The sequence below is a fragment of the Mytilus edulis genome, chromosome 4, assembly GCF_963676685.1.
Source record: "Mytilus edulis chromosome 4, xbMytEdul2.2, whole genome shotgun sequence".
Lineage (NCBI taxonomy): Eukaryota > Metazoa > Mollusca > Bivalvia > Mytilida > Mytilidae > Mytilus > Mytilus edulis.
This window is the reverse complement of record NC_092347.1, coordinates 65,778,339-65,792,871: the sequence shown is the minus strand read 5'-3', so window position 1 is coordinate 65,792,871 and position 14,533 is coordinate 65,778,339. Positions and strand designations below refer to the sequence as shown.

General features: G+C 31.7%; 2 protein-coding genes across 2 annotated transcripts in view; one reads left to right on the top strand and one right to left on the bottom strand.

The window, feature by feature from the left end:
* LOC139520256 (myosin regulatory light chain A, smooth adductor muscle-like) overlaps positions 1 to 14,533 on the bottom strand; it is a 396,856-nt gene that overhangs the window by 178,899 nt on the left and 203,424 nt on the right. The window lies entirely within an intron of this gene.
* LOC139520251 (DNA-directed RNA polymerase II subunit RPB2) overlaps positions 1,934 to 14,533 on the top strand; it is a 34,628-nt gene continuing 22,028 nt past the window's right edge. The window contains exons 1-6 of the mRNA XM_071312739.1: positions 1,934 to 2,110; positions 2,981 to 3,207; positions 3,557 to 3,669; positions 10,471 to 10,727; positions 11,091 to 11,212; positions 11,778 to 11,942. Coding sequence (XP_071168840.1) covers positions 2,092 to 2,110; positions 2,981 to 3,207; positions 3,557 to 3,669; positions 10,471 to 10,727; positions 11,091 to 11,212; positions 11,778 to 11,942 — 903 coding nt within the window. The 5' untranslated portion in view covers positions 1,934 to 2,091. The remainder of the gene's footprint in view (positions 2,111 to 2,980; positions 3,208 to 3,556; positions 3,670 to 10,470; positions 10,728 to 11,090; positions 11,213 to 11,777; positions 11,943 to 14,533) is intronic.

Below are 14,533 nucleotides of genomic sequence, written 5' to 3'. Positions count from 1 at the left end.
TTCTACACATTTCACTTATGGCCACAGGTCTGCACATGAAAGGTTCTGCTCAAAGCAAACACTTTATTTTGAGTTTTTCTTTTCAAGTACAGACAAGGTATTGTAGAAAGTCCGAACACATTTGTTCCTAAAAAAAATACCAGCTTCAAACCATCCCTATCAATTCATCCAAGATTTTAAAAGAGATCTAAAAGGAGGTTTAGGAAGGTGTGATGACATCCATATGCTTGTCTGCAAAGATGCTGGGGAAACATTATACAAGACGTACGCACTATCTTGAATTCGCTCAATTTCATGGTTGGCAACACATTAGATAGCGTCGCACTTTACTTTAAGAAGCATAAAATCCATTGGCATTAAATGTTTCAACAAGATGTTTTGAACCAAACTCATGGTACATTTGTAAAGCCAATCCTAAATGAAAAGGAGTAAAACAAAAACGATTGCCTCAACAATTGCTTAAGCATTTCCACAATTTCTCCGGTGCCATATCATGAGAATAGTCTTGGCTGTATGCATTTTCATTGAGTAACCATAGAATGAATTGCAATAAATACGAAGGCATTGGCTGAATTAAAAACGAAGAGAAAATTCATCCGAAATTGGGTAGTCTTCTTTAGAGTTTCGATGTCTTTTCTAAGTAAACTTGCAGCGGAATGAAATATCTGCCCGAAACTGAGGGACAACAGTCAGATAATTGTATGTCGTCATTAAATATTAGACAAGAATCTTCCTCGCTCTAAAAGGGGGAACAAATATGTTTACTTGTGTAAGTTTTGTAGCATGAACGATGAATAACTGCCTGCACGGAGTTTTTCAAATTAACAGCTATTGTATGAAACAGCTTGATGTTCATGATCACCTCATCCAATCTTTTATGCAATGCAGATACAAAAATCGACTTCCCTAAACTGGTAAATTGACTCAAAATTTCAATCGAGGTTTTTTTATTTGGCATATTATGCACTGCATAAAATGCAACGACTTTTGTCTTTTCTTTGAACTTAATGGAGCAAGTTGCAAAGGACTTGACATATCACGGAGTATTTACTGAAACTATCCGTCAATTATTTTAATTTTACAATAAGACTTTTCTGACAAAGTATATTTGATGTTTTATAACGAAAAAACATAGAATATAAACATATACAAACAAAGTATGTGGCATATATCAGTGCACTGTAATTGAAAATATGTGTATATAATAGCGAAAAAGGTAGTAATTTCATATATCATTTGAGAGCAAATTATTGACTAATACACAAAATGTGACGGAAGGCAACTGATTGAGTTCCGTGTTGAAATTGAAGATATTTACTTCATTCTTTTTTCATTGATTTCTTAAGGTTTTTTCATATTTTGTTTCCGAAATTTTTATCACTAATTAGTTTTATTAAATATTATATGCTTAAAATATTATGGGATAATTTTTATTACTACTATGAAGAGGAAACTAAAGTTTGAGTCTGAATTTGCAATTAAAATTACCTCAATTTCAAATAGTCTAAACTTCGCAAATTTTATAGATTAGAAGAAAATAAAATACTGAATGGAATATTATGACATATAAAAATAGCTTCAGGAAAAACTATTTCAATTAAATGTAAGAAAACATACACATTTTTTTCATTTTGAAACAGGGGGGTTGAAACTCTCCAATATACTACCAGTCATTAAAACGACTTTTTAGAAAAAAGTGACCGTACGAAATTCTGACGAAAGGGCGAAAACTAAAGAAGACATATTTGTCTTTAAGTTAAGACCATTTTTAGCCGTGTGTTATTTGGGGAGATTAAACTCGCGATCTAGACGACTTTTTACACTTCTGTCACCGCACTAATAATGTCGATGAATAAAAACATTTAGGGTCGTAGTGGTATATAATGTCCCTTTTATTTTTGCGGTCATCATCATATTTTTTTTTTAAAAACCCGAGAAGTATCGAACAGATGTTTATATGTATAAATAACTCAAATTGCCGGCATTTAAATGGCGCATTTCAAACGCGTCAGTTAGTTGTGAAATCCACAGTCATCTGATACGAAAACTAACTGAATATAAAGAAAGGGTTGTAAATTATACGAAACCAACATGTATTTACCAGAAGAAGGTTAGAACTGATATACACACATCGCCCCTGGAGTACTTATACCTTTTTCAAACAATAACATTGCATTTTTTTTTTCAATCTCTCTAAAGTCCTCTAAACTGTAAATCAGTTATTATGATTATATATATCTAAGTATGATAAAGAGATCACCAGAAGATTTAATTAAAAATGGTTTTACAGTAATGGGGAAAACATTGGGCCATGTTTACAGTTTTGGGGAATAAATGAAGAAATTATTCGAGTGAGTGGCTCTGAAGAAATTTTGATAAAACTGATGTACTAAATGACAACAAAGGTATTTACATATCAGTATGAAAAATAACTTTACAGATATTGACAAGCTGGTGAAAGACTATCCATTGCTAAGTCTAGAGAATAGGTTCTGATACTGACAGTCCATAGAACAGAAAAAAATAGCCAATGGCATCCTCTCAACCAAGGATTTGTAAAGTAAACTATACTATACAAATCCTTGTCTCAACTGACAACATAAACAACCAAAACAATACTTGACGAGGAAAAATCAAACAATCCAAAAATAAAAAACGTCGGGATTTCGTAATACTTGAATAAAATAAAAAGTAACTGCCTACAATGGTCAATGGAGATAACCAATGTCAATGTGCACACAACATGTATTTTAACGATCACTTAATTTCATTCCTGCACTGGAGGGGATAGGGCTTGGGTAAGAGGGAGATTTCCTGGGCATTGGGTCTGTTTGCCCCCTATACGTTGGTATCAGGTCTGTTCACCCTAATTACATGTTCGCCCTGAGTCGGACCCGGACCTAGATTACTTTACGTTTTATCTGCTTTTCCACACCCTATTCCTATTCAAATACTTATAAACAAAACATGTATTTTGTAGATATGCATGAGGCAGAGGAGGACAGTGATGAAATTACCCCTGATTTATGGCAGGAAGCCTGCTGGATTGTCATCAGTTCCTACTTCGACGAAAAAGGTTTGGTGAGACAGCAGTTAGATTCCTTTGATGAGTTTATTCAGATGTCAGTACAGAGAATCGTAGAAGATTCACCACAGATAGATTTACAGGCTGAGGCACAACATAAATCTGGTGGTGTAGAAACTCCAGTAAGTCAATACAGACAAGACACTTAGTATAGCTAATTTGGTCACATTAAAAGATTAATATATTTTCGGTTGTAAAGAGTAGAAGTTCAACTACTTTAAAAATATACAATGTACATCTGTCATAAATCTTTTATAATCTGTGACCTGCATCAACAGATAAGCAGTGAAAATGAATATGTTCGAAAAGTGTGTAAACATCATAACATTGTTTTCTTGTGCAATTTTTCTTGTTACATATGTTTTTGCGTTTAAACATTGTTATAAGCAAACACTTTACAGGGACACATTATATAGTGAATCTATAGTCATGATAGTAGAACCCATAATAAACATAAATTATATTTTGCAGCCTAGATACTTGTTGAAATTTGAACAGATTTATCTGTCTAAACCAACTCATTGGGAAAAAGATGGTGCTCCTAGTCCTATGATGCCAAATGAGGCACGACTAAGGAATCTTACGTAAGTTATAAAAATTATATGGAAAAATGCTACATGTACATGTAACTATATGCGCAATAATAAGTCTTTTACGTTGGTTAACCCCAAAAAATTTTCAGTTGTCCTGGTTATTGAATTCATAGGAATAAATAAACCTTCAGGGATTGTGACATTATAAATTTGAATCTTTTTAAAGTTGACACAACTATACTATTAAACGAGAAGACCTCATTTTGTGTGTCTTCTCTTCCTTCCACAATAAATCAATCATCATGCCTCTGTGTCCTATAAGTACCAAGCATAGTCGCATTTGTCATCCATTCTTATGCTTAATCAAATTGAATTCTTTTGAGAGAGAAACGAAAAAAAGGCGTTTGGATATTGTTACCGTCGTCAGACCGACTTTTAGTCATAGATAAGACTTCTGGATTTAAACTTGCAGATGATTTTCATAGTACTCGGAGAGAGGTCAATAATTTTGCGTTTATCTACATGTATACTATATATGATTAAACTACTATAATATATAGAGACTCTATATACATGTAATTATAGCAGTGATTGCCTTGGAAAGGAAACTTGGAACTAATAGTTGAAAGCAAATACACTTTATTATTAATATACGTATGACGGTATGTTCATAGTATACAGAAGTCTTCAGACCACAATTAATTCCCTTTGTTCCTGTTCTTGGAATATAGTTCCCAATTCAGTGATATTGTTTGCCTCAAATAACAGCCGAAATTCGGCCTTTTCCCCTAGAGAAAATTCCCAATTACTAAAAAAAATGGCTTAAAATTCCTCCCAAAAAGGTCTACATTTTCCCAAAACTGATGGCATTGGTAGTAATGTTTGTAAATATCGTATTCATGTTATTATTTTGATATTATAAAGCACTTTTGAGATCCGGTTTTCTGATCAGAATCATCATGGTGTTTGTAACACATGTGGTTTTCAATGCATTAAGTACCATCATTGCTTCTGTTTCTTTCCCCTCTCCGAAAAGAACCTTCCGGGTTGAAAATGTCTGACAACCAAAATATACATGAAAAAACAGTGCAAAAAAGACAGCAAAGGTCAGCCAATAATCGGAGATGTGTTTAGAATAATATTTCCCAATTTCAATAAAAAATATGCATTTTTCCCAATAAAAAACGGTAGAGGTAGTTTTGAAAATAGACAACAATATCACTGCAATTATTATATGGAGTAATGATTCCGAAGTATTCTGTCCACTCTACTGGTTTTTTTTTTAAAATGTTTACTATTTAAGAGGTCATGATATCAGTTGCATATACATGTTTGAATGTAGTTTTCAATTTAAACTTGTTTATATATATATATATCATGTATATATTGAAATATTAAAGTAAAACATGTTGAAAATATTTATTGTTGAAAGTGAAAGTAGTGCTGTGGCCAAAATGAAAAAGGGTAGAGATTAGCCTTAGGCATTTGTACAACATTCAAATCCTACCATTGGCATGTTAATACGTCTCTCAAAAGAAAAAGCACTGATGGATTGTTCTAGAAGCATATTTCATTAGAATTATTATGGTCTATAAGCAGTTACATTTATTAGCTCAACTGGCCCAAAGAGCTTTTCCCATCACTTTGCGTCCGTCATCTGTCGTCGTCCTGCGTCGTTAACTTTTACAAAAATCTTCTCTGAAACTACTGGGCCAAATTAAACCAATCTTGGCCTCAATCATCATTCGGGTATCTAGTTTAAAAAATGTGACCAGCGACCCGTCCAACCAACCAAGATGGCCGCCATGGCTAAAAATAGAACATACAGTTTGTAAGGGTAAAATGCAGTTTTTATACGACCGCAAATTTTGAAAAAATTTTCGTCGTATATTGCTATCACGTTGGCGTCGGCGTCGTCGTCGTCGTCCGGCGTCCGAATACTTTTAGTTTTCGCACTCTAACTTTAGTAAAAGTGAATAGAAATCTATGAAATTTTAACACAAGGTTTATGACCATAAAAGGAAGGTTGGTATTGATTTTGGGAGTTTTGGTCCCAACATTTTAGGAATAAGGGGCCAAAAAGGGCCCAAATAAGCATTTTCTTGGTTTTCGCACCATAACTTTAGTTTAAGATAATAGAAATCTATGAAATTTTGACACAAGGTTTATGACCACAAAAGAAAGATTGGGATTGATTTTGGGAGTTTTGGTTTCAATAGTTTAGGAATAAGGGGCCAATAAAGGGCCCAAATAAGCATTTTTCTTGGTTTTTGCTTAATAACCTTAGGTTAAGTAAATGGAAATCTATGAAATTTAAACACAATGTTTATGACCACAAAAGGAAGGTTGGTATTGATTTTGGGAGTTTAGGACCCAACAGATTAGGAATTAGGGGCCAAAAAGGGACCCAAGTAAGCATTTTTCTTGGTTTTCGCACTATAATGTTAGTATAAGTAAATACAAATCTATGAAATTTAAACACAAGGCTTATGACCATAAAAGGAAGGTTGGTATTGATTTTGGGAGTTTTGGTCCCAACAGTTTAGGAAAAAGGGGCCCAAAGGGTCCAAAATTAAACTTTGTTTGATTTCATCAAAATTGAATAATTGGGGTTCTTTGATATGCCGAATCTAACTGTATATGTAGATTCTCAACTTTTGGTCCCGTTTTCAAATTGGTCTACATTAAGGTCCAAAGGGTCCAAAATTAAACTTAGTTTGATTTTGACAAAAAATGAATCGGTTGGGTTCTTTGATATGTTGAATCTAAAAATGTACTTAGATTCTTGATTATTGAAGTTTTTTTGGTCCAGTTTTCAAATTGGTCTACATTAAGGTCCAAAGGGTCCAAAATTAAACTTTGTTTGATTTCATCAAAAATTGAATCCTTGGGGTTCTTTGATATGCCAAATCTAACTGTGTATGTAGATTCTTCATTTTTGGTCCTGTTTTCAAATTTCAAATTCTACATTAAAGTCCAAAGGGTCCAAAATTAAACTAAGTTTGATTTTAACAAAAATTGAATTCTTGGGCCTCTTTGATATGCTGAATCTAAACATGTACTTAGATTTTTGATTATGGGCCCAGTTTTCAAGTTGGTCCAAATCAGGATCTAAAATTATTATATTAAGTATTGTGCAATAACAAGTCTTTTCAATTGCACAGTATTGTGCAATGGCAAGAAATATCTAATTGCACAATATTGTGAAATAGCAAATTTTTTTTTAATTAGATTTATCTTTCTTTGTCCAGAATAGTAAGCAAGAAATATCCTATTTGTGCAATAGCAAGAATTTTTTTTAATTGGAGTTATCTTTCTTTGTCCAGAATCAACTTAAATCTTTGTTATATACAATATACAATGTATATACACTTTTTACTACCAACTGATAAATTTAAATAATCTTTACCATTCAGTGATAACAAGCAGTTTTTTTACATCTTAATATTTTATGATGTATTTAAATGAAAATGAGTAGTTATTGTTGCAAACTCCATTAGAAATTTGAATTGATATCAGTTTTGAAAAAGGGAAACGGGGATGTGAAAAAAAAGGGGGGGGGGTTAAATTTTTCTCATTTCAGATTTCATAAATAAAAAGAAAATTTCTTCAAAATTTTTTTTGAGAGGATTAATATTCAACAGCATAGTGATTTGCTCAAAGGCAAAAAAAAACTTTTAAGTTCATTAGACCACATTCATTCTGTGTCAGAAACCTATGCTGTGTCAACTATTTAATTTTAGATTTAAAAAGTTTGAAGAAGAAATCTTTAATTGATTTGTAAAATCTTGGCATTTGTTTTGTGTAAAAAAAAACCATGTAATGTCAAAAATTTGATCACAATCCAAATTCAGAGCTGTATCATGCTTGAATGTTTTGTCCATACTTGCCCCAACTGTTCAGGGTTCGACATCTGCGGTCGTATAAAGCTGCGCCCTGCGGAGCACCTGGTTGGCTTATAACTCTAAAACCAAAGCATTTAGAGCAAATCTGACATGGGTAAAATTGTTTATCAGGTCAAGATCTATCTGCCCTGAAATTTTCAGATGAATCGGACAAGCTGTTGTTGGGTTGCTGCCCCTGAATTGGTAATTTTAAGGAAATTCTGCTGTTTTTGGTTATTATCTTGAATATTATTATAGATAGAGATAAACTGTAAACAGCAATAATGTTCAGCAAAGTAAGATTTACAAATAAGTCAATTTTTAACCATTTTTCGTAAATCTTAGTAATCCTTTACAAAAATCTTCTCCTCTGAAACTACTGGGCCAAATTAATCCAAACTTGGCCACAGTCATCTTTGGGGTATCTTCTTTAAAAAAAATTGTCCGGTGACCTGGCCATCCAACCAAGATGGCCGCCATGGCTAAAAATAGAACATAGGGGTAAAATGCAGTTTTTGGCTTATAACTCAAAAACCAAAGCATAAAGAGCAAATCTGACATGGGTTAAAATTGTTTTTCAGGTCTAGATCTGTCTGCCCTGAAATTTTCAGATGAATCAGACAACCCGTTGTTGGGTTGCTGCACCTGAATTTGTAATTTTAAGGAAATTTTGCTGTTTTTGGTTATTATCTTGAATATTATTATAGATAGAGATAAACTGTCAACAGCAATAATGTTCAGCAAAGTAAGATTTACAAATAAGTCAAATGACCGAAATGGTCAATTGACCCCCTAAGGAGTTATTGTCCTTTATAGTCAATTTTTAACAATTTTAATAAAATTTGTAAATTTTGACTAACATTTTCCACTGAAACTACTGGGCCAACTTTATTATAAATAGAGATAATTGTAAGCAGCAAGAATGTTCAGTAAAGTAAGATGTACAAACACATCACCATCACCAAAACACAATTTTGTCATGAATCCATCTGCTTTCTTTGTTTAATATTCACATAGACCAAGGTGAGCGACACAGGCTCTTTAGAGCCTCTACTTTCATGTTTGAAGCGGTGCAAACGTTTTTAATTTAATTTGATTTTTACCAAAAAATGCATTGTAGCAAAGGGGAAGAATAATTGTGGTTAATAATTGCCAGAAACGCAAAAATAATGGAATTTCAGTGTTCTGAGTGTTCTCCCCAGGATTTTTTTAAGGCGCAAAATTCAAGGGCGCGTAACTCATTTTTATATAGTGAACTTTTGTGATCTGAATCAATCAGTCATACATGTACATCATAACATGCAATATTGCTTTGTGTTGTGTGTTTAATAATGCAGAGTGTGAATGAGTTTATACAAGAATATACTATATATGAAATAAATTGATTTTAAACACAAAAGTTATTTATATTCAGTCAATTAAAGAAGTCAAAATATAAATATTCATCTCTGTACTCTCTGCTACTTCTAGGGATATTGTTTCAAGATAGTGTTATTTTGTTGGACAGTCTGTTCCTCAACGTTGTCTTAATCCTCTTCAGGATTGAAAACCTCCTCTCATAATAACTTTTGCTTATACCCCCCTTAACATTTCTAAGCCATGAAAACTCAGTCAGCCACTTGTCACTGAAACCAGAAACATGATGCTTGCTGTTATCACTTGCTAAAACTTTAGCTCAGTTGGGATTAGGAGAAGCAATTATAACATCTGCTTATACTGACAGCTGAGTGTTGAGGGAGGTGTATTCCCCTTTTCATTAGAAGTCATTGATCTGATAAAAAACTTCTACTTCCATTATGTCTTTTGCTTAGAATTCACCCTTTGTTATTTGCAGAGAACATGTTCATTCAAAATTGATAAAATAGAATATGGTTAAGATAGTTGGTATACAACTTTTTAAAACAAAAATATTTTAATGAACAGCTGACAAGTTTCCGTAGTTTGACATTTATTTATGCTTCCGTGTGCATCATTGTTAAAACCTATCTTTGGCAGGTAGATTTAAACCAAACTTCGTTAAAGATAAGACCATTGGAATTATTTACTAGTGACATTATACAGAAGCTGCAGCGATTCCGTACCCGTGTTGATTGTCACATAAAAAGTTGAAGTCCCGACGCACGGACTCACGATTGATGTTCAATGATCATTTTATTTCCAAAAATATGACAGTTTGAAACAAATTTACCTTGCAAGCAACATTTTTCACTTTCAATTAAAATAAAGCACTTCTCGTTATCTTTAATCAAAGTTTATTTTAATTTTTTCAACTACAAATACTCTCATTCATAATTTTCATAGTAAATATCTTTAGCAATGTGTATTCAAATCTATCACGTGTATTGAACACGTTGATTGGTCGTGTTTAAATAGATTCTTCTTCTTGACCAATGAAAAAATTCGTTATATAAATGGTCAAGTAATCACGCACACGATGCTTACATACAATGTATTTGCGATCTATTTCTTCAATTTCTGCACTAAAGTTTTTAATTTTTTTAATTTTCTTCTGAAAATATCTATCTTCTCGATGATCATTGAGATTTACGCTATTACATGATAACATAGTCTGATAAGGCTGAGATAAGCGTTGCTCAGGTAAAACTATATTATCAGATATTGCGTAACACTGCAGTCTTCACGCTGAGTGGCAGCCCTGGCAGCCCAGGCTTGTAAAATTGCTCTCTGGCCTGTAAAAGTCATATCTACAGGCCAAAAGAATTTAACTCAAAATTTTCAAAAGTTGAGCTCCGTGCCTGTAGATTTAACAGTTCATCATGAAGACTGACACTGACCGACCTCTCAGCGGTGATCAGCAACTTGACAATTTTAACCAACATTTATAATGAAAATGTGAAAATTACCACGCTGCGGGATCAAGTAGTAAGGGACAGGGGCCAATTAAGACGCTGCGGGAAAACTCTCATGTATTCTGTATTAAAAATCTTTGTTTATGTATATCTTATAGGTACTCAGCCCCTTTGTATGTTGATATTACTAAAACAGTTGTCAAGGAACATGAGAATCCAGTAGAGACACAACATCAGAAAACTTTCATTGGCAAGATTCCCATTATGTTGAGATCAACCTACTGTCTGTTGAACGCATTGACTGATCGTGATTTGACTGAGTTAAATGAATGTCCTCTTGATCCTGGAGGGTATTTCATCATTAATGGATCAGAGAAAGTGCTCATTGCTCAGGAGAAAATGGCTACCAATACAGGTAAATAAATAAAACTTAAAAAAATGTCAATGTAAATGATTTTTCTAAATATTGCAAGTACATTTATTAGTTTTCTCAAGAACAAAAATAGAGATGTTTTATCTTTAATGGATCTAAGAAAACTTTCATACTGTTCAGTTGGAATTTAGGATTTTAGTTTTAACAGATTCTTTGTAAAAAAAATCTAAATGTGAAGATTCAACTTCAAGTATCTAAACGTATTGCAATTGATGTCTTGGTAGTGCTTGTAATGTTTTTCATTAAACTCATTTAGTTGAAAGAACTTGTTTTGTCATCCTGTGAGGCTGTGATATCTCATATTTAGCAGAACATGTATTCATTTTGATGCTATTTCTATTTCAGTATATGTGTTCCAGCAGAAAGACTCCAAATATGCATATAAAACTGAGATTCGTTCTTGTTTAGAACATTCTTCAAGACCAACCAGTACATTGTGGGTTAACATGATGGCTAGAGGTGGTGGTGTAAGTTTATATTGAATTATTATTCAAATTATATCCAATATTTTGTATCATACATTTTTGTCTAGACTTGTGATATACACTGTGAAATGCAGTAAGATTAATGAGTAAAAGTTGCTTCCCTTACACTCTGTTTACTCCTCTAATGAAGAGCAAGTTTGTAAACAGAAATATGTTGATTCTAGAAAGAAATATTTCAATTTCAATTCCAGACCTTTCATTATTTAATTTTAGAAGTCTGACAAATCTTTCAGAATATTCAGTTTACTTGAGTAGTATTAGATAAAATAGTATGATCTATCTTTAGATAACAAGAATTGAAGAAAACAAGATAAAGGGAGGACATGGTCTTGACCCGAGCTCAAATTTTATAGCCTTGAAGAACTGTTTAGCAATGACAATAATAGGGCAAAAGTTTAGAACAATCTTATATATTTCTAATGAATATAATTTGTCTATGATTTCATACTCTTAACATAAATGTATATATATTTTGATTTGTAGGTATAAATGCAGTATTTTCATTGAGTTTGTGTCATTTAATTTGATATTTTACATGTCATTCCAGGGAGCCAAGAAGAGTGCTATAGGACAAAGAATCATTGGAATTCTACCATACATTAAACAAGAGATACCTATCATCATTGTATTCAGAGCCTTAGGCTTCGTATCAGATAGAGATATCCTAGAACATATCATATATGACTTTGATGATCCAGAAATGATGGAAATGGTAAGTGCATACATGGGTTTACTAGCCTGTTAGCACATATGTTCACATAGCCTTTAAAATAGTCAGTTGAAGTATGTTAACGCACTGATATGTGTGTACATCGCTGACCCTGATCTAGAGCCGTAAAGACACATGTTTAAACATAGAATTTGTGAAAATAGATTCTTTTCAACAAATTTATTTTGTTATGTCCCACCTACGATAGTAGAGGGGCATTATGTTTTCTGGTCTGTGCATCCGTCCGTCTGTCCGTTCGTCCGTCCGTCTGTCTGTCCGTTCGTTCGTCCGTCCGTCTGTCCCGCTTCAGGTTAAAGTTTTTGGTCAAGGTAGTTTTTGATGAAGTTTAAGTCCAATCGACTTCAAACTTAGTACACATGTCCCCTATGATATGATCTTTCTAATTTTAATGCCAAATTAGAGTTTTTACCCCAATTTCACGGTCCACTGAACATGGAAAATGATAGTGCGAGTGGGGCATTCGTGTACTGAGGACACATTCTTGTTAGTTATCATCTGGTGTCATATGTATTCAGAAACAAATAATAGCAATTGAATAATTTATCTTGTCCAATTTACATGTATTTGATATGAAGAAACCTTTAGTTTTTTGTAAATATTTGATTTTTCAGTTTTGCCGAATTCTGCATACAAGTCTATACAAAATTTGTATTTGTTGAGCATTTAAATTACTTGGTTCAGCTGTATGCACATAAAATCCATGAAATTGGTATCCTGCAAATTTATACTTACATGTATGAATCCACATAACTTCTCAAATTAGTTTGAAAAATGGAATAGAAGAGAACTGATTGTCTGAGACTTGTTTCAGGGGTATATTTTACAATTCATTTGTTTTGTCATAACATATGGTATTTTACAATTCATTTGTTTTGTCATAACATTTGGTATTTTACAATTCATTTGTTTTGTCATAACACATGGTATTTTACAATTAATTTGTTTTGTGTCATAACATTTGGTATTTTACAATTCATTTGTTTTGTCATAACATATGGTATTTTACAATTAATTTGTTTTGTCATAACATATGGTATTTTACAATTCATTTACTTTGTCATAACATATGGTATTTTACAATTCATTTGTTTTGTCATAACATATGGTATTTTACAATTCATTTGTTTTGTCATAACATATGGTATTTTACAATTCATTTGTTTTGTCATAACATATGGTATTTTACAATTCATTTACTTTGTCATAACATATGGTATTTTACAATTCATTTGTTTTGTCATAACATATGGTATTTTACAATTCATTTGTTTTGTCATAACATATGGTATTTTACAATTCATTTGTTTTGTCATAACATATGGTATTTTACAATTCATTTACTTTGTCATAACATATGGTATTTTACAATTCATTTGTTTTGTCATAACATATGGTATTTTACAATTCATTTGTTTTGTCATAACATATGGTATTTTACAATTCATTTGTTTTGTCATAACATATGGTATTTTACAATTCATTTACTTTGTCATAACATATGGTATTTTACAATTCATTTGTTTTGTCATAACATATGGTATTTTACAATTCATTTGTTTTGTCATAACATATGGTATTTTACAATTCATTTGTTTTGTCATAACATATGGTATTTTACAATTCATTTACTTTGTCATAACATATGGTATTTTACAATTCATTTGTTTGGTCATAACATTTGGTATTTTACAATTCATTTGTTTTGTCATAACATATGGTATTTTACAATTCATTTACTTTGTCATAACATATGGTATTTTACAATTCATTTGTTTTGTCATAACATATGGTATTTTACAATTCATTTGTTTTGTCATAACATTTGGTATTTTACAATTCATTTGTTTTGTCATAACACATGGTATTTTACAATTAATTTGTTTTGTGTCATAACATTTGGTATTTTACAATTCATTTGTTTTGTCATAACATATGGTATTTTACAATTCATTTACTTTGTCATAACATATGGTATTTTACAATTCATTTGTTTTGTCATAACATATGGTATTTTACAATTCATTTACTTTGTCATAACATATGGTATTTTACAATTCATTTGTTTTGTGTCATAACATTTGGTATTTTACAATTAATTTGTTTTGTGTCATAACATTTGGTATTTTACAATTCATTTGTTTTGTCATAACATATGGTATTTTACAATTCATTTGTTTTGTCATAACATATGGTATTTTACAATTCATTTACTTTGTCATAACATATGGTATTTTACAATTCATTTGTTTTGTCATAACATATGGTATTTTACAATTCATTTGTTTTGTCATAACATATGGTATTTTACAATTCATTTACTTTGTCATAACATATGGTATTTTACAATTCATTTGTTTTGTGTCATAACATTTGGTATTTTACAATTAATTTGTTTTGTGTCATAACATTTGGTATTTTACAATTCATTTGTTTTGTCATAACATATGGTATTTTACAATTCATTTGTTTTGTCATAACATATGGTATTTTACAATTCATTTACTTTGTCATAACATATGGTATTTTACAATTCATTTGTTTTGTGTCATAACATTTGGTATTTTACAATTCAT